General features: G+C 43.5%; 3 protein-coding genes across 5 annotated transcripts; all 3 read left to right on the top strand.

Annotated features, from left to right (window-relative positions):
* The first annotated feature begins 169 nt into the window (after positions 1–169).
* pik3r6b (phosphoinositide-3-kinase, regulatory subunit 6b) lies at positions 170–7,710 on the top strand. Of its 3 annotated transcripts, XM_070922585.1 has the most exons (19): positions 170–337; positions 475–567; positions 1,311–1,423; positions 1,599–1,667; positions 1,805–1,940; positions 2,055–2,124; positions 2,226–2,406; positions 3,004–3,151; positions 3,251–3,343; positions 3,442–3,805; positions 3,942–4,038; positions 4,125–4,244; positions 4,570–4,680; positions 5,366–5,471; positions 5,577–5,650; positions 5,740–5,830; positions 5,918–5,970; positions 6,079–6,179; positions 6,279–7,710. In XM_070922585.1, the coding sequence occupies exons 1-19, from the start codon at positions 322–324 to the stop codon at positions 6,421–6,423; spliced, it is 2,181 nt and encodes a 726-aa protein (XP_070778686.1). In that variant the 5' UTR covers positions 170–321; the 3' UTR covers positions 6,424–7,710. The 3 variants fall into 3 exon arrangements, with proteins under 3 accessions (XP_070778686.1, XP_070778687.1, XP_070778688.1); XM_070922586.1 differs by lacking the exon at positions 1,599–1,667; XM_070922587.1 differs by lacking the exon at positions 4,570–4,680.
* Positions 7,711–9,486: 1,776 nt separating this feature from the next.
* Positions 9,487–11,307, top strand: mfsd6l (major facilitator superfamily domain containing 6-like). The gene has a single exon (XM_070923993.1). It carries the CDS (start codon positions 9,487–9,489, stop codon positions 11,305–11,307), a length of 1,821 nt encoding a protein of 606 aa, XP_070780094.1.
* Positions 11,308–14,496: 3,189 nt separating this feature from the next.
* Positions 14,497–22,130, top strand: LOC139300668 (bMERB domain-containing protein 1). The gene is made up of 6 exons (XM_070923828.1): positions 14,497–14,575; positions 16,912–17,032; positions 19,103–19,176; positions 20,085–20,199; positions 21,070–21,140; positions 22,012–22,130. Exons 1-6 carry the CDS (start codon positions 14,497–14,499, stop codon positions 22,128–22,130), a joined length of 579 nt encoding a protein of 192 aa, XP_070779929.1.

Here is a 22,130-nt window from a genome sequence, read left to right as displayed (position 1 = left end):
ATGCATTTAATTCTGTTTTTTCACAATTGCAATAAAATCGCACTTCAGTCAGCTCTTTGTTGTCAGTGTCAAGACAGTGGCCGCCTCTCCTGAACTTCCTCCTATGAGTCACTCACACCCTGTTTCACTCCCACAGTAAACACAACCTGCCATTATCAAATTATATCACTCAAAGGTGGCAGCAGCGGAGACTCCTCAAGAGGGGGAACTCATTTTTAAGGATAAAAGCCACAATGGCGAACTCTGGATTACAGCCGGCTGTGTGACTTGGCTTCATTGGCACGAAGAGTTTCATTTGTTTGACTCTGAAGGGCAGAAAAGATGGTTGATCCAACAGGTAAGTGTTTTCATTTCCTCTTAGACGGTGCGAATTACGGTAATACACAAACTTGTTTTGCTGGTTGAAGCTTGGAGTAGTACAACGTAAACCTGACTGTGGTTATCACAACAATAACGTGTGATCCTCATGTTCAGCTGATGTGGCTCTCTCGGCTGTGGAGTCCAGCCTGTACAACAACGTCCAGGATCTTCTCAAAGAGATGGACAGCCGAAGCGTCTCACAGAAAGGTAGCTACAACTGAAGGAATATAAGGCACTAAGCTATTTTATTTGTCACATGCAATCATACAAGGTACAAGCACACGAAAAAGGCAAATAAGATTCAATGCAACTAATAATATAGTTGATTATCAAAAGTCATCATTATTTAGAAAAAAAAAGATTGATACAACTCCAGTCCTAAGCCAGTTAGCTTAGCTTAGCATAAAGACTTGAAACAAGGGGAAGTCTGAAGGTAGCAAAAGGCGCCTACCAGCTCCTGTAAAGCATATTAATATACACGTTATATCTCTTTTTTTTTCTTTTTTTTTTTTTTAATCTCTGGATTTTGTAACCTTCGGACAGAGCCAGGCTAGTTGTTTCCAGTGTTTATGCTAAGCTAAGCTAACCGGCTACTGGCTGTGGCCTTATATTAAACAGACAGACACAAGAGTCCTATCAATCTTTGGTATCAAACGCTCCTCAAGAAAGCAACAAAGCTTATTCCCTGTTCCTTTAAGATTCTACAGAATAAAACAGAAAATAAGGATAATTTAGTTTAGCACCTTGTAAAAGTAATTATGTTTTGTGGCTTCATGACCTTTTTTGAGGTCTTCCAATAAGGGGAATCTCTCTATATTATCAAGATGATTTCATTTGATTTATTAAAAGTTACATTATCAACAGTGTACTACATGCCCCAAGATTAATAGCTAACTTAGTGAATCTGCACAGTGGAATATAAAGCAAACTGCTGTCCGTCTGCTCTGCAGGAATGCTTCGATGGAGTCTTCAGAAGAAGTTGGAGGCCGATCCATCCTGCAGCGTTTCATTGATCCGACTGCTGGTCAAAGAGCTGGAGAAGAAGTTAAAGATGGTCGGCAAGGTTTGCTCTTTCAACTCTGCTTTCAGATTCCAAAGTCGTGTTTAAAAATTCATGGAGATTTCCAAAAAGCTTGGAAGCTTCAAAGAGTTCTGTTAAATTCTGCCAGCCTGCTTTGTTTGTTGAAAAGGAATATTTGCGCATTTTGAAGTGACTTTTTGTTTGACAACTGATCCAGATTCATAAAACACGATCCTACATGCATGTCATCCCAATGCTGCACACTCTCTATTATGTGGTCATTCAGGTAAGACACACCTGTGTGACTCCAGCTGACAATAGATTGTTTATTGGAAGTCTGTCGGAGTGGAGAGTTTTTTACAGTTGTGGATAGATTATTAGTAGTATTTTCTGTCATTGCTATTTCTGTATTTATATTTCCAGTCAGGCGCCATGAATCCTACCAGTCTTTACCAGACAGTGTATGAGTGTTTGATGAAACTGCTGATATTACCGTCACCTTACTGTGCTGTGGCCCTGAACACTCTGCGGAGCATCAAGATGGAAATGACCACACCAGGTGTTACGCATCAGTGCATACATATTCAGAAAGCTAAAATCAGCTGCACACAATACAGCAGAGTGCGATGCTGCAAAATAAACACTCGTAACAGACTAATCCTTCCCTCAACAGGCTCCTTATATCAGAGGAGAGTCATCGCAGAGCAAAACGTCAAGAACGAGCACTTCACCTTGCAGGAAAAGTGAGTATATCCTTTGAATGATTATCTAACCAACTTTGTGTCAAAATGATGCATGCTATTACAACCATTGTTCCCTCCTTCCCTGTTTGCTGATGTCCCAGGGTGTTTGTGCTTGCTGACCCGGCAGTGTTTTCTACTCCACTGGAAGCAATAATAAGAGCACACTTGGAGTCCAGCTTGCTCAGGAACACACCGAGCGTGGAGAAAAACGTGGTGCTGCGTGTGCTGCAGACGGGGCTGGGGACGACCTGCCGAAGCTCCAGACTGGCTCAGGCTCTGGAGGTAAGCACGTTTATGAAGATGCTTTGGACAAATTGAGGACATTTTTAGCCATAGAGGTGTGGGTCTAGGGGTGGCAATATCTGTCAGTTGGTCGGACGGTCAGTCCACCACTTTGGTCCAGACTGGGAGACAAATTGGCATTAAGATTTGGTATATACATTCATGGTCACCAGAGGATGAATCTTAGTAACTTTGGTGATCCCCTGACGCCACCAGCAAGCTTTCACTTATCCTGAGAAATATCTCCACATCTACCCGATGGATTTACACAAAACTTTGTACAGGTATTCATTGTTCCCAGAGGATGGATCCTATTGGCTTTAATGATCAACTGACTTTGCCCCTGGTGCCACCGTAAGGTTGTCATTTTTGGTTTTGTGACGAGTCTCAACAACTGTTATTGGATGGATTGCCATTCATCTCACCCTTAGAATGAATTGTAGTAACTTTGGCGATCCATCAACCCTTCCTCATCATCAGTTAAATTGTGAAAAAAAAAACTTGCAGTGTGAAATGCCTATAATAACATATTTAGCTATATTCAGTATTCCCGTAGTTTTTTATTAAACCAGACCTTGTATCTTTTGTGTTTTTCAGGCTATAGGGGACCATATGGTCGAGAGATATTTCCAGGAAGTGGTTCTAGCCGTGGAGCAGAGTATACAGCATGGTCCAGGTGGTTGTGCAACCTATCTGAACAAACTACAACACATATACAGAGACATCTTGACTGCCTCTAAGGAAGGTGTGTGTTCTGCACTCTGCTCTGGCAGCACAGATTAGTATGAGCAGAGACGAGAGCATTCTGACGGGATTGCTGTGTTATCTTTACCGTTTTTCTCAGAAACAACCAAGGTAAATCGTGGCTCTGTGTGCAGCACTGCAATGCCCTTTCCAGAGATCAACTTCCTCGTGTGGAGAGACGAAGAGGATCTATGTGAGTCAGTCAGACATACAAAAACCACCACTCCTTTCTGTTCATAAGAGATCCTGTTGCTGCAGTAAAAATGTACACTAGATGTGTCTTTCCGAAAGGGAATCTGCTGGCAAACTTCGCCCTGCATTCCTGCGCTAACTCAAGCGTCGATGAAGAAGTGAAGGACAAAAGAGATTCCTTTCGGTCCGAGGACAGCGGGATAGAGAGAGATCTGAAGGAGAGTGACTTTGATGACACAGAGCAGCATCCGGTCAGAAAACCTGCGCCATCATTCAAGCGGAGAAATGCCTATAAGAAGACACAGTCACTAGACAGACTGAGCCTAGTGAGGGAGAAGATAGAAGCATTTCCTGGAAGCTCCCCTGTCCTTAAAGAAGACAGGAGGCGCCTCACAGCGCGGGTGGTAGTAATGGGGGACGATCGTGTGCTGGGAAGACTTACCAGGGCCTATCAGTCTATTCGGTGAGCAGTTTTATGAGTACCCTCTAATAGTGCTATGTTCCTCAAACCTTTTCTGCATTCCCGCTTTGTGCCTGTGTGCGCTTGTAATTGTGTATATTCCGCTTTCCATTCATGTTTTCCTCGTATTTCCCAACAGAGAAAGAGAGTCAAAGCGTCTTATTTTGACCAAGAAACTGAACCTACAGTTATACTACATCCCAGTCACGGATGTGGAGCCTTCGCTCAGTTCACCTGTGAGTTACACCGAGTCACTCACTCACTGACTGCTATAAATGTAGAAGACTCCATATGACCCTGCAACACCTGTTACTCCTCATAGGATAGCCCACGTCAGGATGAAGGCAGATTGTCTCTCGCCTCCTTATTGGGGAGAGTGGATCCGTGGTACAACAGCAACATCAACAGTCTGGGAGCTGCGATCTCCAAACTGGCTCGAATGGTAACCATTGATTTAAACCAGACTAAGAGTCTACAGCCACACTATGGGCAATGTGAGGATGCATTTAGATGCAGCAGGGCTTTGGGCTAAACGCTAAATAGCACAGTGCTGTGTTCCTCAAACCTTTTCTCACAACGACAATGCTAACATGATGACGGTGTTTAGCAGGAATAATGTTCAACATCTTCGTTGCTAACATTTGCTAATTAGCACTAAACACAAACCAGCTGAGGCCGACCGAGCGACCGACATCATCCATAGCGCTACTAGCTTAGCTTAATGTGTGCTGATACCTTCCTCCCTCTCTGATGTCTTTCTACCGCAGCACTTGTATCACAGCCAGCCATCGGAGCAAAACCGCTTCCTACTGGACACCCTGTGTTACTACCTCCGCTGTGGTTCGCAGCCAGTTAACCTGCCGCTGTATTCGGTTAAGGTACAGGTGCAGCTGTCGTGTGCATAGATATCAAGATTAACATGCATGCAAATGTGGGAAGATAAAGAGGAAGGTTGGGTTTTCACATATCAACAGAAGCAGCAGAAACGCCACGCTATCACAGGACTAGGAGTACATTTTGCTACTTTTACTTAAAGCTGTACAAATCAATTATTCTTTATATTAACATTTGAAATGATATGATGAAATGAACATGTGTAGTGTAAAAAAAAGATCACTTTTCACCACCATGCCAGCACCCGATGGCAGACAGGCAAAATTAGCGACATTATTATTAGCTGCATCTATATATTTTTCTTTGGTGGAGACCAAAAACAGAGCTAAAAGGAGAGCGAATATTGGACATACAGTCTCCAGGTGAACAGAAACATGACTCCAACTGAATCCTAATGTTGCTCTGTAACTTTACAACAACTTTACATGGGGATAAACACACATGTAAATGTCTTTTTAAGCAAGTTGCGCTGCCCCCCAGTGGGCAAACAAAACAAACTGATGCAGCTTTAAGTAAGGAATTTTCTTTTCCATTACTGGTTGAAAGACAACGTGCAGCACTTTGTAGAGTCTGGTAGATGCTGCCAATTGTGTAAAGACAAATGTGGAAGTGATTATCTGATGCTGCGCACGTACGTCCTTGTTGACTAAATACAGTGTTTGTGTTTAGATGACCCGCTCCAGCTGTGACGTGAGCTCTGTGGTGGAGGAGGTGTTTGTGTCCCATCTGGAGGCAGACATCCCAGAGTTCAGACACCTTAAAGAAAAGTTCTCAAGTATGTTTCTCTCTTTTTCTGTGTGTGTGTGTGTGTGTGTGTGTGGATACTGCCATGACTGTACTAACATCTTAGTTACGTAAAGTAAGGTGTTGTCTTTGACAGAGGAGCCGTATGTACGCCGAAAAAAGTCAACAGTGGAGGTCCTCGGGGCAGTCATGTCAGTCAGTTATACAAAGGTAAAGTCCTTATTTTTAATATAGCAATACTTTCTATTTAGCGTTAGCATCAACAGCAGGATTGGGGATAACAGTTATATCCTCAACAGATCTCTTTAAGCAAACGAGAAGTTGTAAAGGGAGAGGCGCCCATGACGTGCGGCGTGGTGATTACATCCCAGCCGGCAGCTGTAACATCAGGTTAACCTTTTTGATTTGTATTTATATTTAGTTGACAGATTTATCAAAGGAACACAAAGGATGAGTAATCCTTGTCACTTTATCCAGGTGAGGATCACCTTACTGTCAGGTTTGACAGTGTGAACCCAGGATACAACACAGTAAGATATTTACGAGTTATTTACTTCTACTTGGGAATAAAGCCAAATCGGATTATATTTTAGCATTATTACTACTATTATTTTCAGTAATATTTATTCTGATTGTAGGAGATCCAAACCAAAAAGATCAGCATCAGGACGATCGAGCAGCGGACACTCTCTGTGTGCCTGGACAAGGACTCTCGCAGGACATACACTGACGTCCAGAGGTCGTTCATGACAACACACAACCTTTCCGTTTCCCGTTTGTTCTACTTCATCTTAAGCAAGTTGAGAGTGTGATGCGATGTCTTGTCATTCCTTTACAGGATAGAAATCTCTCCGTGCTTGGACCCGGGATGCAGCGTCCGGTCCAGGTTCAGTGTCAGCAGAGAGCAAGCGCTGCCGTTGAGCAAGTATCTGGACAGAGTCCTGTCGCTGCCGATCAACACCTTCACTGGTGTGACCCTCTGAGGGAGCTGTCTACTTCCTGCAGATAACGCATACTGCTGTACATAGCCAGTACCAGTACCAAACTGTGTGCCATAGTATTCATTAAGTATTTTCAAGCAGTATATAAACAACAAATAATAATAATAACTTCATTTGTATAGCACAAGTGCTTTCCATACAATAAAATCCAAAGGCAGCAACAAAAAACATACAAAATAGAAATGAGGTGTAATATAAACAAATACAACTAAATACTTAAATAACTAAACACACTATAATGTGTTTGTAAGCAGATATACGTGTTTATAATATATCCTGTGTAAAATATGGTCAAACACAATATAAAATAGGAGTTATAAGTTATAATTGTACACTACTGTACAATTTATGACATTTTCATATGCTGCTTTAAATGCTAGAGAAGAGGTGTTAAATAAAGCATTACCATTTAACAAAAAGCTTTTGTTATTGTAATGTTAAGCCCTTAAGTTTATATTGTGGTGACTATTTATATATAACACGAGTCGTGATGATTTGATGCAGTTTGCAATGCGGACGTCTGCATCTAACTGCCAGTTTGAAATGCCCCTTTTCTATGTTCCACCTAATTTGGTGGCATGTAAATCAACGTACGCGCTAACAAGTGAGTTAACACCCATTAACGGATGATCCATCAAGTGTTAACTGATCACAGCAGGAATTCATGACGAATCATGCATCAAATCCAGCCGGACTGTTTAAGTACAGTTTAGAGGCACTTTGCTTGAGTATTTCCATTGTATGCTGCTTAATACTGCTTACTCACTACAATTCAGAGGGAAATATTGTACTTTTTACTCCTCTACATTTATCATTGTTACTAGTTACCTTTCAGATGAAGATTTTACAGATTTTACAGTTTCTAACAACACTCTCAATGAGTGATACTTTTGATACTTTAAGTACATGTTGCTGCTAATACTTCTTTACTTTTACTTAAGAAAAAGGACTCAATGCTTCATCCGCCATCGATTAAATAATCGTGAGTCATGCATTTGTTGCATTGCTTAAGCCTGTGCTGTGAAGCCTTATTCTAAAGCGTTATTTATATTCTATCACGCAGCCTGTATTCATTCTGGTGTTGCAGCTCATAGGGGAAAACTAATCTGCTGAGTTGCTCTGAGTTCATTATAATGACATATACTGTTACAAGCTCTCTGTTTACAATGAGGGAGCAAATACAAGCATCAAAAATCAAAACCATGTGACATGAAATCATGATGTGTGTTGAATTTGGAAATGTGGTAAATACACTAACCTTCAACTGTGGGGAAGAACTGGTGTCTTTTATTTGCACATGAACATGCTCTTGTCTTTTCACAGCACTTTATCTTTCTATTATTGACTTTTCAGATGAAGCCATATTTAGATTTTCGGGAATTTCACCTGCGATGATCTGCCGTTAGGGGGCGCTGTAGTGGTGGAAACTGCTCTCCAGGTGTAAAGTTAAAGTGGATATAAAGCAGTCAAGCAAGTTAAGATGATTTATTAAATAGATTTCCATATAATTATATAACAAAACATGACAAACGTAAACATATGAGAGAAGAACAAAGTCCTGTTATATCTTTCGTGGCGAGGGCGCCGCCATCTTGGAGTGACGTCACAGGGTTGGTTGGCTGGCTGAGGTCAACAGATACGACGGGAGAGACAGCGAGAGACAGAAACAGTGAAGGATGGAGACTGAGGAGCCACAGGACAGAGGACAAAAAGGAGGCCACGACTGTACTGCTCCTGGGTGTAGCCCTCAACCACAAATAAGAGATACACTTAAGCCACCTCTGATATTAACAGAAACAAAGCCGAAAAAAAAAACAACTGACAGCAAGCGATGGTGTCACATATGGTGGTTTTTCATTGTTCTGTTACTTAAATCGTAAATAGTGGAAATGAACGCCGGCCTTTACTTTGAAATCCGGAAGTAATCCCTGGTGGGATTATGCGGCAGCCGACTGTACAATACTGTATGCACGAAACTTTCTGTTCATTCAATGTTCATTCAGGTCGTCGCCGGGAATAATCAATGCGAAAGTACTTCTGCGACATCTGTCCCACATTTGTGCGACTGCATGCGGAAGTCACCTCCAACGGCTGCTTCACTGCGATTACCGTAAACGCTCGATCAGTTGCGCACTCGAAAGTGACGCTGGTGGCCGGTTTGACGGCAGGCAGACGGCAGCAGGTGTCCTCCGCCCCCCGAACACCGAAGAGACCACATCGCGGATGAAATGCAGGAGTTCGAGGTGGAAAGTGGCCGCTAGAAAAGTTTCAGAAGTTTGTGCGGGCAGAGGTCAGCAGGTAAATGTTTAACGTTGTCTGTTTTTAGCTTACAAACTTGACGTGACGTGGACGTATGTTCCGCGTGTTGGTATCCCGCAGAGGCAGGTGCGTCCTGCCTGACAGGTGTTACTGGTCGTCACGTTCCTGGTTGCTGTTTTAATCCGCAAAGAATAACACGCTGGTTTTATCAGGACGCTCGTTTTAAAGTTAAAATATGTGAATAGTCTCCATATTCGTCTTCTATGTGCAGATAAGTTCATGTAAAGGCTGCCAGACTGTTTCTTTCTGTACGAGGACTACAAGAAAATACACGAGCATATGGCCTAAACTCTCTGTCTCAACAAAGAACAGGTGCTCTCCTGACTTTAAGAACAATAGCTGAGACAATTAGTCGATGGACTGAGTTAATAATCTGTAGCTGTTTTGATCATCGCTTCACTATTCAAGCGGGAAAAGTACCAAACAAACTCTGAAACGCTTTGTTTCTTTGTTGTAAAACTTGCCATTTTCAGGTTGTTGATGTAGTTTCATGTGGCAATGGGGACTTTGAAAACAGTAACGCACAGATAGCGGAGGAGGAGGAGGAGGAGGAGGAGGAGGAGAATGGTGACTGAAACAGTCACTTATCCCAGCGGCCGAGATCCGGCGAGTCACACTATTGCAGCTGCAAAAAACAAAAAGCAAGTATTGTTTACTCTCTGTCTGTCCGTGGCCCACCAGGTGCTCCATGTGAAGCCTATCGGGAGACACCGTGAGCCGCCGATCATGAAGAGGAACAAGCAGATCGACGTCATGCGAGCCCTGGCTCTGGCCGGCACCTTCAACTTCCTGTGCTCCTGCGCGGGGGCCTGCCTGCTCCCCTTCCTCACCCTGTACTTCAGACAGCAGGGTCTGACTCCTGCCATGACGGGCATCGTCATGGGAACTAAGCACCTCATAGCGCTGGTCTGGAGCCCCGTGGCGAGCGTGCTCTCCAAACACTACAACAAGAGGCGAGTGGTGGTAAACTGCTCTCTCGTGTGCTCGGCAGCAGTCGCTCTGCTTCTGCTGATTATCCCGCCTGCAGATGTGCACACACAGACCGGCACCTGCAACATATCTGAAATGAGTCCGACCCAAAGTCTGGGTGGAAACCTGCTCATGAGTAGCGCTGGACCGGCCACATCGCCGGCAAGAACTAAAACCAACACATCTCTTGTTTCCCAGTCTGGTGTCACGTCTCCTCCTGTTGTAACGAGCAAAGCTTCACTTCATCAGCAGGTCGATGATGACAATAAATCGCATCCTCAGCTGTCACAAGAGAACGTATCACTGGTCCACAGCAGTCTCGGAGAACCGAAAACCAGCGGACCCGTCACACCCCAGACCACCAGCTCTGTAGCAGCTCCGGTGAGGAACAAGAGGTCCGTGTTCCGGTCAGGGTCAGGAGAGCAGCGAGGAGAAAAGACGGCAGAGGAGGAGAAGACGGAGAGCCATGTTGGCTTTCTGGGCAGCCTGAAGGTGATGGACACCCAACACCAGCTCTTCTTCCTGATACTCATCATTGTGTCGGTGTGGGAGTGTGTGTCAGCCCCGCTGGAGTGGACGGCAGACGACGGCCTGTATGAATACCTGGACTTTGCGGATGCGTCGGACCGCTACAGCACCACCGGGGTGTGGCGCGTGCTGGGAGCAGCGTGTGGGGTTGGAGGAGCGGGGTTGCTGGTCGGCCAGTTAAGGTGTCTCATAGCCGATCAGACCGCCAGGAGTGCGGTGCACTTCTACTGCTACGCTGGGGTGGCAGCTCTGGCCCTGCCTGCAGCTGCCTGCCTCCCTCTCTACCTGAATAAGAAGCGAGACCGGGCCAACGGGCTCCTCAAAGCCATGCAGCTGGTGCGTGGCTCCCCCCGCGCTCTCCTCTGCGCGGCCACCACCCTGCTGGTTGGGGTGGCGGGCTCGGCAGTGGATAACTTCCTCCTGTGGCAGATGCAGGATCATGGGAGCAGCGAGCTGCACATGGGGCTGTCTCTGGCCCTCGCTCTGCTCTCGCAGGCCGCCTTCCCTCTGCTGGCTGGCCGAGTGTCCAAGCTCCTCAGCCCAGGAAGGCTGCTGGCGGCGGGGGCAGCGATCCTCGGGGTGCAGTGCTTCTATTACTCCTTCCTCTGGGGACCATGGGCTGCGCTGCCCGCTCAGGTGTTGAGCTGTTTCAGCAGCGGGGCCCTCTGGTGGGCCGTGAAGGTCCAGTGTGAGGACATCGCCACGCCGGGGGCCGAGAGGAGCGTGAGCAGGATCTACAGTGCGCTCTCTCTGCACCTGGGAAGAGGGTTGGGGAGCTTTGCCGGAGGGTTTGTGGTGCAGGGTTTCGGGCTGACCTGGCTGTTCAGAGGGGCGGCAGTGGCTGTGATGGTGTGGTGTGTGTGTCTGCCCCTGCTCCAGTGGAAAGCCCCTCGCCAGCGCAGGATCAACTATTCTCGCCTTTTGGCGGCTGACGCAAGTGAAGCCAGCGACTCTGAGTCTGAACAGGAGAGGGACTGGCTCGATAAAGCTCTGGAGCACGACAGAAGCAACAACAACAACAACAACTATGGCAGGAGGATAAACCACTGAAACCGCTGAACTCCACAGTGTGAGAGCACAGAAGGGATTTACCTTCACAAAATCAAATCATAGAATAATTTCTATCAATATGGAAATAAGACTTTATCTTTCCCCTCCAGGTTTGAGCTCTCAGTTACAGACATGTCACTCTTTATCATCAAGCAGCACAGCCCAAAGCTGGATCGCGGATTCCCTACTCTGACAGGTTTAATTAAAATCTAAGTGTTGACTTTCAGCTCTCATTACTGCTCATAACTTTCTCTTTCAACTCAGTGTTGCAGCATCCCATCTGCCTTGCCATTTTATCAGCCTGCCGTTGAAGTGTCAGCTGTACCGATGGACTTGGGGATTCATCTCTGGGCCACCTGAGCCTTTACAAATGCAGATTTGCATAAGCAATCATTCTTTTTTATAAAGCAAACAAGGCAGCAGGATTATGGGTGGGCAGGAGAAGGACTCAGTACCGCCTGACAAGTCATGACAGTAGAAAACACTGGAGCCCCTTACTAGGAGTGTAAACACAAGACGTGTGCACAAGGTGAGGCTGGACTAGACCTGTTTCACCACACCCGGTCTGTTTATCTACTGCCAGAGTCCCTGCAGACTGCTGTCACTCAGTGTGGAGATGTAAGGTTCTTGTGTTGTGCAGATGTGAGCAGATGTATGCGAAACATTTAGAGGGCATCTGTGTTTGCTTCTGTGTCAGAAAGTGTTTGCCTAACCTGTGTTTCAAAGCGAGTTTGCTGAGCGCACCTCATGTCAGATGGTCCATTTTGACCTGTTAGGAAACAAGTCTGCGCTGCAGCCGAGGCTGACACACACATTCGACATCCTAAATGTTATGCAGTGAGGTCAAATGAATAAAATGTGATTTCATTTTGTCCGGAAAGTTTGGGTGTCCTCAAAGTCTGTGTTTATATTCGGTATGTTGTATGTTGCAAGTTTTCCACCTGTTGCAGACCCAAGTACTGTGAAGAGGAAGCTGCTCATGCTAAAAGAATCAGGCCCAATAAACAATCAGAGAATATTCGCATGAAGTCAAATCAGCAGCCAAAATAAATGTTAGCTTTAGATCCAAATCACGTCCTGGCAGAGGAACACCTTCAGACATGAATCCCTCTCCTCTTCAAACACGCACCGCTCACCTGTTCTGGGAACAGTATCGACTCTGTACGTCTTTTAATATTATTCTTCTTCTGTCTTTTTTTTTTTTTTTTTTTTTTCTTCTTCACACACCTCTGGGCCTGCGGCAGTAGTGTGGCTGTATCCGTGAACACGCCGCTGAGGAATGAACGAACATATCTGCTACCTATGGCACAGCGGCAGCTCCTGCATGCACACAGATGCACGCTGCGCTCCCCGAACATCTGGCGAGGGCCCTCGAGGGCCTGGGTGTGTGAAATCAAGTCATCCCCGGTATGTCGCCAACAGCTGAACTCAATCAGGCGCGATGGAAAATTCGTGATGAAAGACGGCTCGATCCTCCCGTGGACAGTGCCTGTTGTAGTGCTTAGAGCGCAGCCGACTATTGACATGGCAGATTCTGTTGTTTTTAGTCCTTTATGTCTTTTATGTTGTTTGTTAAATAGAGTGTAGGAAGGACGACCGCGCTTATTTTCAAATGATTGATTTCTGGTTTTCACATGCAGTTTTCTGCTTTGAATCTCATTATTGTCTCTTATTTGTACAGTCTCAAATGTGTTTTTTTTTTATAGAGATTTACAACAACAGACTTTGTAAACGTCATTTCACAAGCGCAAAATCTTTTAGGCCCTGATTTGAGTCTGTAGATTTACTTTGGGGAAACAAATTCATTATGAGTAGTCAGCTTCTCTTAATGGATTCAAATGCAGTGGTGGAATGTGACATGAGTACATTTACTCAAGTACTGTACTTATTTCATTTCCAGCTCTATATTTTTATTCTGGGACTTCACTAGAGTAGCTTTGCATGATTCACAGTTCATAAAAGTCCTTATTGCAGCCTCTCAGCCCCCCCTGGTTGTTCAGACAAACTGAACAACCTCCAAAAACTTGAATGGTAGTCCTGAGCAGAGCGCTCCAATAACTCAGACAGGCTGAGCAGGTGGATGAGCGCCCCTGTACTTGGTGGGCATGCTGTGATTGGAGCAGATGACCTTCCGGGGGGCGTGGCTGAGTGCATTGACTGTATAGCTGTGACATCACAACCTCACGTAAGTCCTGGCGGCTCGTTTAAAGACACAGTTTCTGAATACGGGCTGTGTGTAGTTCTCTGTGGACTGTGGTGTTTCGGTACTTTCACAGTATCTATGCGGCACCTAGACCTGCTTTATAATCAAACAAGACATGGAAATCCACAATACGGGACCTTTAAGTATAAATTCCAGATACTTGTGCTTCTACTCCACTACATTTCACAGGCACATTTTGTACTTTACTGCACCACATTGTCATTTGACAATTTTAGTTCCTCATTTCATCAGATTACAATTTTTCATACCCTTCCTGTCCAGTGAAAACCATGTAACTCCAGATTGTTGTTTCAGCTAAACTCGAGATGTTTTCCTTTACGGGTTGAGAAAATGCTCCTACTTGTGAAGCTAAATAGACTAATTAAACCCCCCTTGGATTAGCTGGAAAATGCATCATCACAAAGCTGAAAAGGCGTTTTTGTCTTATAGAATATGATGCATTGCTGTGGATCACACAACCTAACAGTATATAAAGTGGTTACAATTAGCACAACCTTAAACATGTGCAACATATACAGTAATGCAGCAGTGGTATTAAACACGGACATGGACCACTGTTCTGCTGATTGAGTACTTTTGATATTGTAAGTACATTTTACTGCTAATACTTACATACTTGCACTTGAGTGCAGTACTTTTACCTGTGGAGTATTTCATAGTGCAGTATTGCCACCTCAGCAAAGGGTCCGTAAACTTCTTCCACCGCCGGTTACGTGGATATCTGCCGCCGCTGTGCGTCGTGGCGCGGGTCTGCCGGCAGGTGGCGCCTCGCAGCGGACATCAGCCGCCTCGGCTCCTCGGGGCTCAGATCCGCCTCTCCAGGACTCGGTTCAGCATCTGTTGGCAGCTCCCCCTCCCGTTATATCCCTGCAGAGACTCAGTCGACACCTTCTAATATCACATTTCAGGCTGCACAGAGATTTCCTTTCAGAGTGTCTGCACAGGGGGAGCGTCTTTGGGAGAACATGGAAAAAGAGAGAAAATCCTCCAAACAGTACGGCTCTTTGGAGAAGACTCAGGTGGACGGAGAGACGGAGAGACCAGGTGAGTTCTGAGAGGCGCCCACTGTGTTACTGTGTTGCTGTGTGAAGTGAAGGAAGGGGAAGTGTCACACTGCAACAACTTTCAGGGAATTAAAGCGTCAGGTGCCTGCAGATCCTCACTGTGAGTTTTCTGCAGTAAAACCTGTTTCATTTATTAATTCAACTGTTCAATTGTGTTTCCTGGGAATTGAATTATTCATTTAAAGGCTGTAGAGTTTTCCTTCATGCATTGATGGTCTGCATTTAGCTCTCGAAGAGAACAAAGCAAATAAACAATGGCTTCTGCTTATTTCATTTTTTTTTTAATTTGTCTTGCTTTAGAATAGTCAAATGTAAAGATACTGAGAAAAAGAAAAGTAGCTGGATCTGTCATTTCCCAAGAAGTTTTATGAAATGTAATTTGTTGGTAATTATAGACAAATACACACAGTTGCTGTTCAGTTGGTCCTTTTAATGTATCCCAATTAGTTATTTTCATTGTTGATTAATCTGACAATTATTTCCCTTGACGAATGGTTTTGTCCATAAAATGGCAGTCACAATTCCCTCACACTGAGGATGATGTTATCAAATTTCTTGTTTTTGTCCAACCAATAGTCCAACATATACAGATATTCAGTTTCCTGTCGCAGAAGACAAAGAAAAGCAGCTTATCCTCATCTGTAGGAAGCTGCAACTAGAGAATGTTTGGCTGTTGTGCTTGAAAAATGACTGAAACAATTGATTATCAAAATTGTTTTTCTCTCCATCAACAAATGCTTCGCAACAGCTATAATGTCAATGAATTGCTAGATCTAGAGAGTCTTAATGTCAGCACACAGCAGGTCGGCTCAGCACAAATTTGTTGGGGAGCAAGCATAAGAAACTATTAGGAAATTACAATCAATGGAGACACCTTTTACCTTTAGCTTGATGTCAGATGTTATTTTTGGCGTTCCTCAAGGCTCAGTTCTTGGTTCTCTGTTATTCCCATTGTATAAACCTTTTCTCTGTGATGTTATGTGTGCAACATTTTATTACAAGAACACACACATGCACACACTAATTTTATGTGATTGCTTTCTGTTATAGAGCACATGAACCACATGGCTGACTTTAAGGGTGTGACAATATTACAACAGGGAGAAGTAAAAGGAGCACACAGCCAGTAAATAATACGAACTGTGTATCTACACAAACCTGCTGTATAATAAGGATAATTAAAAGTGTCAGTGTGAAATTAAAGGCCAAGAACAATTTTGACTCTTTGAGCCTGTCGGAGGGCTTGGAACACATGCAGTTTGTTTCAACACGAAAACACCAAACATGCCGCTGATAATGAGTGTATTTGTGTGTGACTGTGGTAATACACATGCAGATTAATACAGATGTGGAATCACTGGATACATATGAGGAGGTTGAGTGTTTGTGCAGCCTTGATATCCCCAGTGATTCAGTGTGTATGATTGTAATGTCTTTTCACACAAGGTCAGGTAATTAAAAGCCGATCCAAGCTCTGCTGGATGACTCATCGCTCCTGGTGAGGTGTAGGAGGCTGCGAGGGGGGGGGGGGGGCAGTGCAGCTATTTAGTAATGCTTGAAAAATGGGGGGGTTGGTGGTATCCACAGAGCTCTGATCAGATCATAGCAGGATGGTGAATTTTATCCAGGGCAGTTTTAATGGTTAGAGCTGAACAAAGATCATTGCAATTTGTGTTATTAGTGGTTGTGCCACTGGATGTTTATGTGGTCCCACATTAACTTTTCTATCATGTGTAGACTATAACCAAGACAGGTGGTTTATTGGACATAATGAGTGCAATAAATTACTCCAATTAATTAAATGAATTAACTGCCAGATGATGCTAACAGGGTCATGATAATGTGACAAAAAGCAGACTTTATCTTGTAAAAACTACATAAAGCAGTAATCCAACATTTTTGCATTATTTTCCTTCTTAGAGATAGATGAGAAGACTGACACCACTCTCATATCTGTATGTTAAAAACAAAGCTGCAGCAGGCAACTGGCTAGCTTATCTTAGCATAAAGACTAGAAACAGCTAGCCTGGCTCTTTCAAAAGGTATCAAACAAACAAGATAAAATGTGTTAATTAGTGAGCTTTAGAGAGGTTGGTGCCAGGCTAGCAGTTCTCCCCATGTTTCCATTCTTTATGCTAAGCTAAGCTAACTTTAGCTTTAGCTCCATATTTAACGTACAGACATTTTTGTGGATTGTAGGTACCTCATTTTGGTGCTTTTGTCATTTGTTTGATGGTGAACATAAAGTCAAAAAAAGGGAAAAAAATCCCATTATCAGACCCAAATAAATGTGTTTTGGTCTTGTTTGTCTTTCAGCAGAGGATGTCATCTCCATGGCTGACTCCACAATTACAATCGAGGACATTGAAGGAGAGCTGTGCAAAATTGAGCGGATAAGAGACATCCTCGTACGGAGAGAATCAGAGCTGAGATACATGTAAGATCTGCTGCTTCAATGGGCTTTCTCATGTTCTCAAACGCAGACACAAAGAAAGTTCCGACAGACCATACCTGGGGTATTTTTAAAAACTGAATGCTGACACACAGTGACGACATGATGACATTAGACCCAAGAGGATAATGCATGCCGTCTGTCAGCCATCAACACTGGGAGCAGCCATGTGCATGATGGCAAAAAGTGTGTGAAGAAAACAGCAGTGCTATTTAAGGTCTCAGACTACCAGCACACACACACACACACACACACCGTTATTTTTTTTATTTTTTCAGATATTGAAAGATGCCCTTTTCTCTTTTCTCTCTCATCCTTGCTTTTAATTATTTCACTCTTTTTCTGTCGAGACCTTCCTCATTATTTTGACACGAGGATGGAGGTGGGGGAGCGGGGACTAAGAGCAGCGACCAGCACCGCATAATGTGCCCATGATGAATCAGAGAAACACAGAATAACGACTTTTGCTCGGGGTTTTATTTTGCTGTGTGAGCCTTCAAAATGACTAGTCTGATAAGTGCTGTGGTTCATGATGACACGTATCAGTTTCACATTATGTTTTCACTTCCATCCACTTCCACCCGCATCCAGAGGGTGGAATGTGATGCACAACCCCTCTCCCTAAAGTAGATTGTTTTCCTTCTCGTCTCCACTGCATGTGTTGACATGTGTTATATCAACTGCAACACACACAGCAACTGAAGCTCAACCATTGCAGGTTGATTTGTACCATATGAAAACAAATTACTTTTGCATTCCTGTACAGGCGAGGTTAAATAAAAAAAACTACAACGGGTCGTCTTATTAAAGATATACATTTTGGGAAATGTGCCTTTTCGTTTTCTTGCCAAGAGTTAGATGAGAAGATCAATACCACTCTCATATCTCTCTGATTAATGTGTAGGTAGAGCCAGCAGGTTAGCTTAGCTTAGCACAAAGAGTGGAAACAGCTATCCTGGCAGTGCACATTAATCAAACGAGAAATTCAGTTACTTAGTGAGATTTAGAGGTGCTGATAGGTTGATTGTTACCTTTGAACCAGGCTAGCTGTTTCTCCCTGTTTCTAGTCTTTGTGCTAAGCTAAGCTACTGCTGGCTGTAGCCTTATATTTACCGGACTGATGTAAGAGTAGTATCAATATTCTCATCTAACTCTCAGCAAGGAAGCGAATAATAGAATGATAGAATATTTTTTCTGTCAAACTTTTCCTGTTAGTATTCAGCATTTAATATTTGGAGTCATATTTATGTCAGTCAGTCAGTCAGTCAGTCAGTCCACCACTTTGGTCCAGACTCAACAGCTATGGGGTACATTGCCACAACATTTTGGCACAGACATTCATGTTAATGAATTGCTAATTATCAAATGCTATAGTGCTAACACACTAAACTACATCATGCCTGCCAAACATCATGTTAGCAGTGTCATCTTTGCTCAAAGCACTGCTGTGCCAAAGAACGACCTCACAGAGCAGCTAGCATGACTCCATACACTGCCTAACAGAAGCTGCACGACGCTCACACAAACACATTTTGGACAAACACTCCTGAGTGACAGCATATGAGTCTTCCTGAAACATATACTGCTGAAGTACACTGAAGTGAAACCTGTTTTATTAAACCAACAGCTCAGAGTACGTATTTCTATCACAGTCATTTTCCTCTTTTTTTGCCGTCACTGTAATAGCAGCCCACACACACATACACACAAACACTCGTGTGACCGGCCCTTGATGTTTTGTAATGCGCATCAGAGTCAGACGGTGAAATGAGATCTGATACTGTCAGGTGTGATTCATTCACAGAGGGCGGCGTGGCGCTGTCATTTCAGCTAATAAACTCCCGGACCTTGCTCTCATCGGAGACTGTTTTTTTTCTGTTTGATAAGTTCATACAATTTCACACCGATGCTTGTATGTAAAGTTAGGAAGTAGGTTGCTTTGCCAGTCAGTCAATGTGTTCTTGAAATAAGGTGATCTAGTTTAAGTATGCTTTTTTACATTGGTATCAGCTGATTTCCTGCAAAATATTGATTCCTAGTTTGTTTGCCTCTCAGGATGGATGACATACAGCTCTGCAAAGAAATCACAAGGCTGAAGACGGAGCTGCAGAAACTTGTCTCAATTCCAGGTGAATTAAAAAGCAGGACTGTCTTACTGTGCAGTGTTTGTTAGACATTTTGCTTAGGATACGGTTTCCATTTGCTGTATTTTCATCGAAAAGACATCAGCCAACTGTAGATATGTATTTTTCTGACCAGCTATTACCTCTGTGACGAGGACCGGAGGGAATTCAACACAATCTTCAGAATAAGCTGGCTGCGATTAAAAACCATGACTGTTTTAAAGGGAACTTTTCACAGCAAATGACCTCACCTGTCACCTCAAACACATACAGACTTCAAATAACACGATTCCACTTGAATGTTGGGTAGATAATATGTCTCCTATCTGAAAATATTCACTTAGATACTCACAATTCTCTGTTCATTAACTTTAGATGACAGCTCTAATATAGAAGAAGGTTGCTGTGGCAACTAAAAAGAAGTAGCTGAAGTAGAGAGTGTAACCTATAAAACACTATAAACTGCCTGTCATTGTAAGTTCTTCAGCCATACTACAGTAACAGCGTGGCTCTTGGGATAACAATGTTGGTCTGTCGTTTGGTCCACCACTTGAACTCAAGCAGCGGCCCAGCCAGTTTGTCGCGGACGTTCTTGTTCAAGTTTGTGGCTGAACCTTAAATACTTGTAGTCTTGTTCAATTCTGTGTGCAATTAATCAGTGTTACATGAGATTTCTGGCTATATACACAACAAAAAACTAATTGACAGTCTTTAAAGTTCCTGTGCTGTGAAACATAAATGCGGCAGCATAAGTACATGACATGATTATTCTTTTAAACACCTGCCGAAACAAACCCACTGCAAGTATGATTATAGTAATGATTGTTTTACAGTCCTAAAATATAAAAGTTATCATTTTAACCCTCAGTGACAGCTGTATTTTATGTAAGGCTTGACGTGTGACTGTTGAACAGACAAGGACAAGTCCAAGGAGGACAGGGAGAGGGAAGAGCAGCTGCTGCAGCAGATCAACAAGCTGGTGGAGACCAGAGACTTCCTCGTGGATGATGTGGAGTTTGAAAGGCTGAGGTGAGGTTATTACATCCTGGCACTGAAAAGGACTTTGACTCAGTGGTGTTCTCCTCATACACGGGCACAGGAGACATTACAGTGCCGTCTGTTTGCAAGACAATGGGTTTCAGGGAGCAGAGACGTTTCATTAAGACAAAGATGTGCAGTCCTAAAGGCCTGGGCTCTTCAGATTATGGTGATTTCACTTTGTAAAGATTCAACTTGACGATTAGCTTTTATATTGGTCATTTTCCCATCCACTTTAGTTCAATAACCTCCATCTGACTTTGCCATGTGACAGCATCTCCAATATGATTAATCGGATCCTGCAACCTTTCCACTGAGGAAAGTGCCTTCCACAATACCTATTGCTAAAAAAGCCTCTGACATTTACTTATTTGCTTATCTCTGACTATTGATCCAGTAAGTTTTATATTCTCTGGTCTTCTTAGCTCTTAGCCTTGTGTCTTTGTGCTCTGTGCATCCTATCTGTATATTTACACTGAATTATAATAGCAAGTCCCTCACATTATTTGTATGTGGCATTACATTAGCTGTCACAACTGATAAGCAGGCAGTTGTTAATGTGACAGGATATCTTTGAGTGACATTTTGACTGGTCTCCGAAAGATTGCATGGATGTGAGAGGCCATCTTCCTTCATTATTCAATGTGCCTGTGAGAATAGATGGAGGACAGGATTGCGTGTCGATGCAGCAGGGAATTCACACCATTCATGTTGGATTGAAATCCTCTCCTGAGGATTCGTCAGTCCAGCCTGAAGCCTTGGTTTCTCTCAAATGCAGTCCAGTCACATTTAACAAGATGTGCAAAATCTTAGAACCACATACCTGACAAATAAAAAACAAGGAAATATTCTCCTTCACAGGGAAAGAGAGGAAGACAGAGAAATGGCAGTATTCTTACAGTCCAAATTTCCCAAGACATTGGCTGCAAAAGGTGAGTCTAACCGTGAGGCGGTCATGTGCAAGCTTCCAATTAAAAAGATATCTTGGGTTGCAAGTCCGTCCATCCCATTCTCCTGAAGGTTATATCTCAGGAATGCCTGGAGGGAATTTCTTCAAATTTGGCACATACATCCACTTGGACGTATGTCCAGGATGTACTGATTAGAATTGGGTGGTCAAAGGTCAAAGATCAAGGTCACTATGACCTCACAAAACAGGTTTTTGTCCATAACTCAAGAATTGATGACCATATTTCCCAGCATAACTCAATAACTAATGCTGTAATTACAACGAAACTTCACACAGATGTTTAATGGTATACAACGATGTAGCCAAAAGGTCAAAGGTCAACTTCACTGTGACACCATGAAAAAAAAACTTTTTGGCCATCATTTAACTCAGGAACAGAAGGGGAGATTGTAACCATATTTCACTGTTGGTTGGACACTGAATAGGTGACACTTTTGACTCAAAGGTCAAAGGTCATTGTGACCTCAAAATAGGTTTTTAGCCATAATGGACAAATTTGGCGATTCCAGATTTCACATATGATTCTAGTTAAGTCATAATCTGTTGCTACTTAAACAAAATGTATTTAATTAGTGCGCTTTATAGATGCTGGTCATTTCATTGTGTTACCTTTGGACAGAGCCAGGCTAGCTGTTTCCCCCTGGTTCCAGTTCTCTGTGCTAAGCTAAGCTAACCGGCTGCTGGCTGTAGCTTCATATTTAACATACAGATATGACAGAGGTGTCTAATTAAGAAAGTAAAGAAGCTTATTTCCCAAAATGTCAAACTTTTCAGTGAAATACTGTAACTGTGGTGAATAAGAGTTTACTGTCACACGTCTCCTTTTCAATCAGGCGCTGTGCAAGATCAAACGGTGGCGTCCAAATCCCAGCAGACGTCATCGCCATTCATCACTAAAACTGGACTTACGCTACTGAAAGACTGCTGCGGCTTCACCTGCTCCATCATGTAA

The sequence above is a fragment of the Enoplosus armatus genome, chromosome 17 (assembly GCF_043641665.1).
Source record: "Enoplosus armatus isolate fEnoArm2 chromosome 17, fEnoArm2.hap1, whole genome shotgun sequence".
NCBI lineage: Eukaryota > Metazoa > Chordata > Actinopteri > Centrarchiformes > Enoplosidae > Enoplosus > Enoplosus armatus.
Note: the sequence above shows the minus strand (reverse complement) of the source record. Positions and strands in the feature narration are given on the sequence as shown.

Coding starts and splice junctions, on each gene's coding strand:
- pik3r6b (XM_070922585.1), top strand. Junction 1,424..1,598: donor AGTTAAAGATGGTCGGCAAG/GTTTGCTCTTTC, acceptor CAACTGATCCAG/ATTCATAAAACACGATCCTA. Junction 4,245..4,569: donor TCTCCAAACTGGCTCGAATG/GTAACCATTGAT, acceptor TTTCTACCGCAG/CACTTGTATCACAGCCAGCC.
- mfsd6l (XM_070923993.1), top strand. CDS start 9,487: ATGAAGAGGAACAAGCAGATCGACGTCATGCGAGCCCTGGCTCTGGCC.
- LOC139300668 (XM_070923828.1), top strand. CDS start 14,497: ATGGAAAAAGAGAGAAAATCCTCCAAACAGTACGGCTCTTTGGAGAAG. Junction 14,576..16,911: donor CGGAGAGACGGAGAGACCAG/GTGAGTTCTGAG, acceptor TTTGTCTTTCAG/CAGAGGATGTCATCTCCATG. Junction 21,141..22,011: donor CAAGACATTGGCTGCAAAAG/GTGAGTCTAACC, acceptor CTTTTCAATCAG/GCGCTGTGCAAGATCAAACG.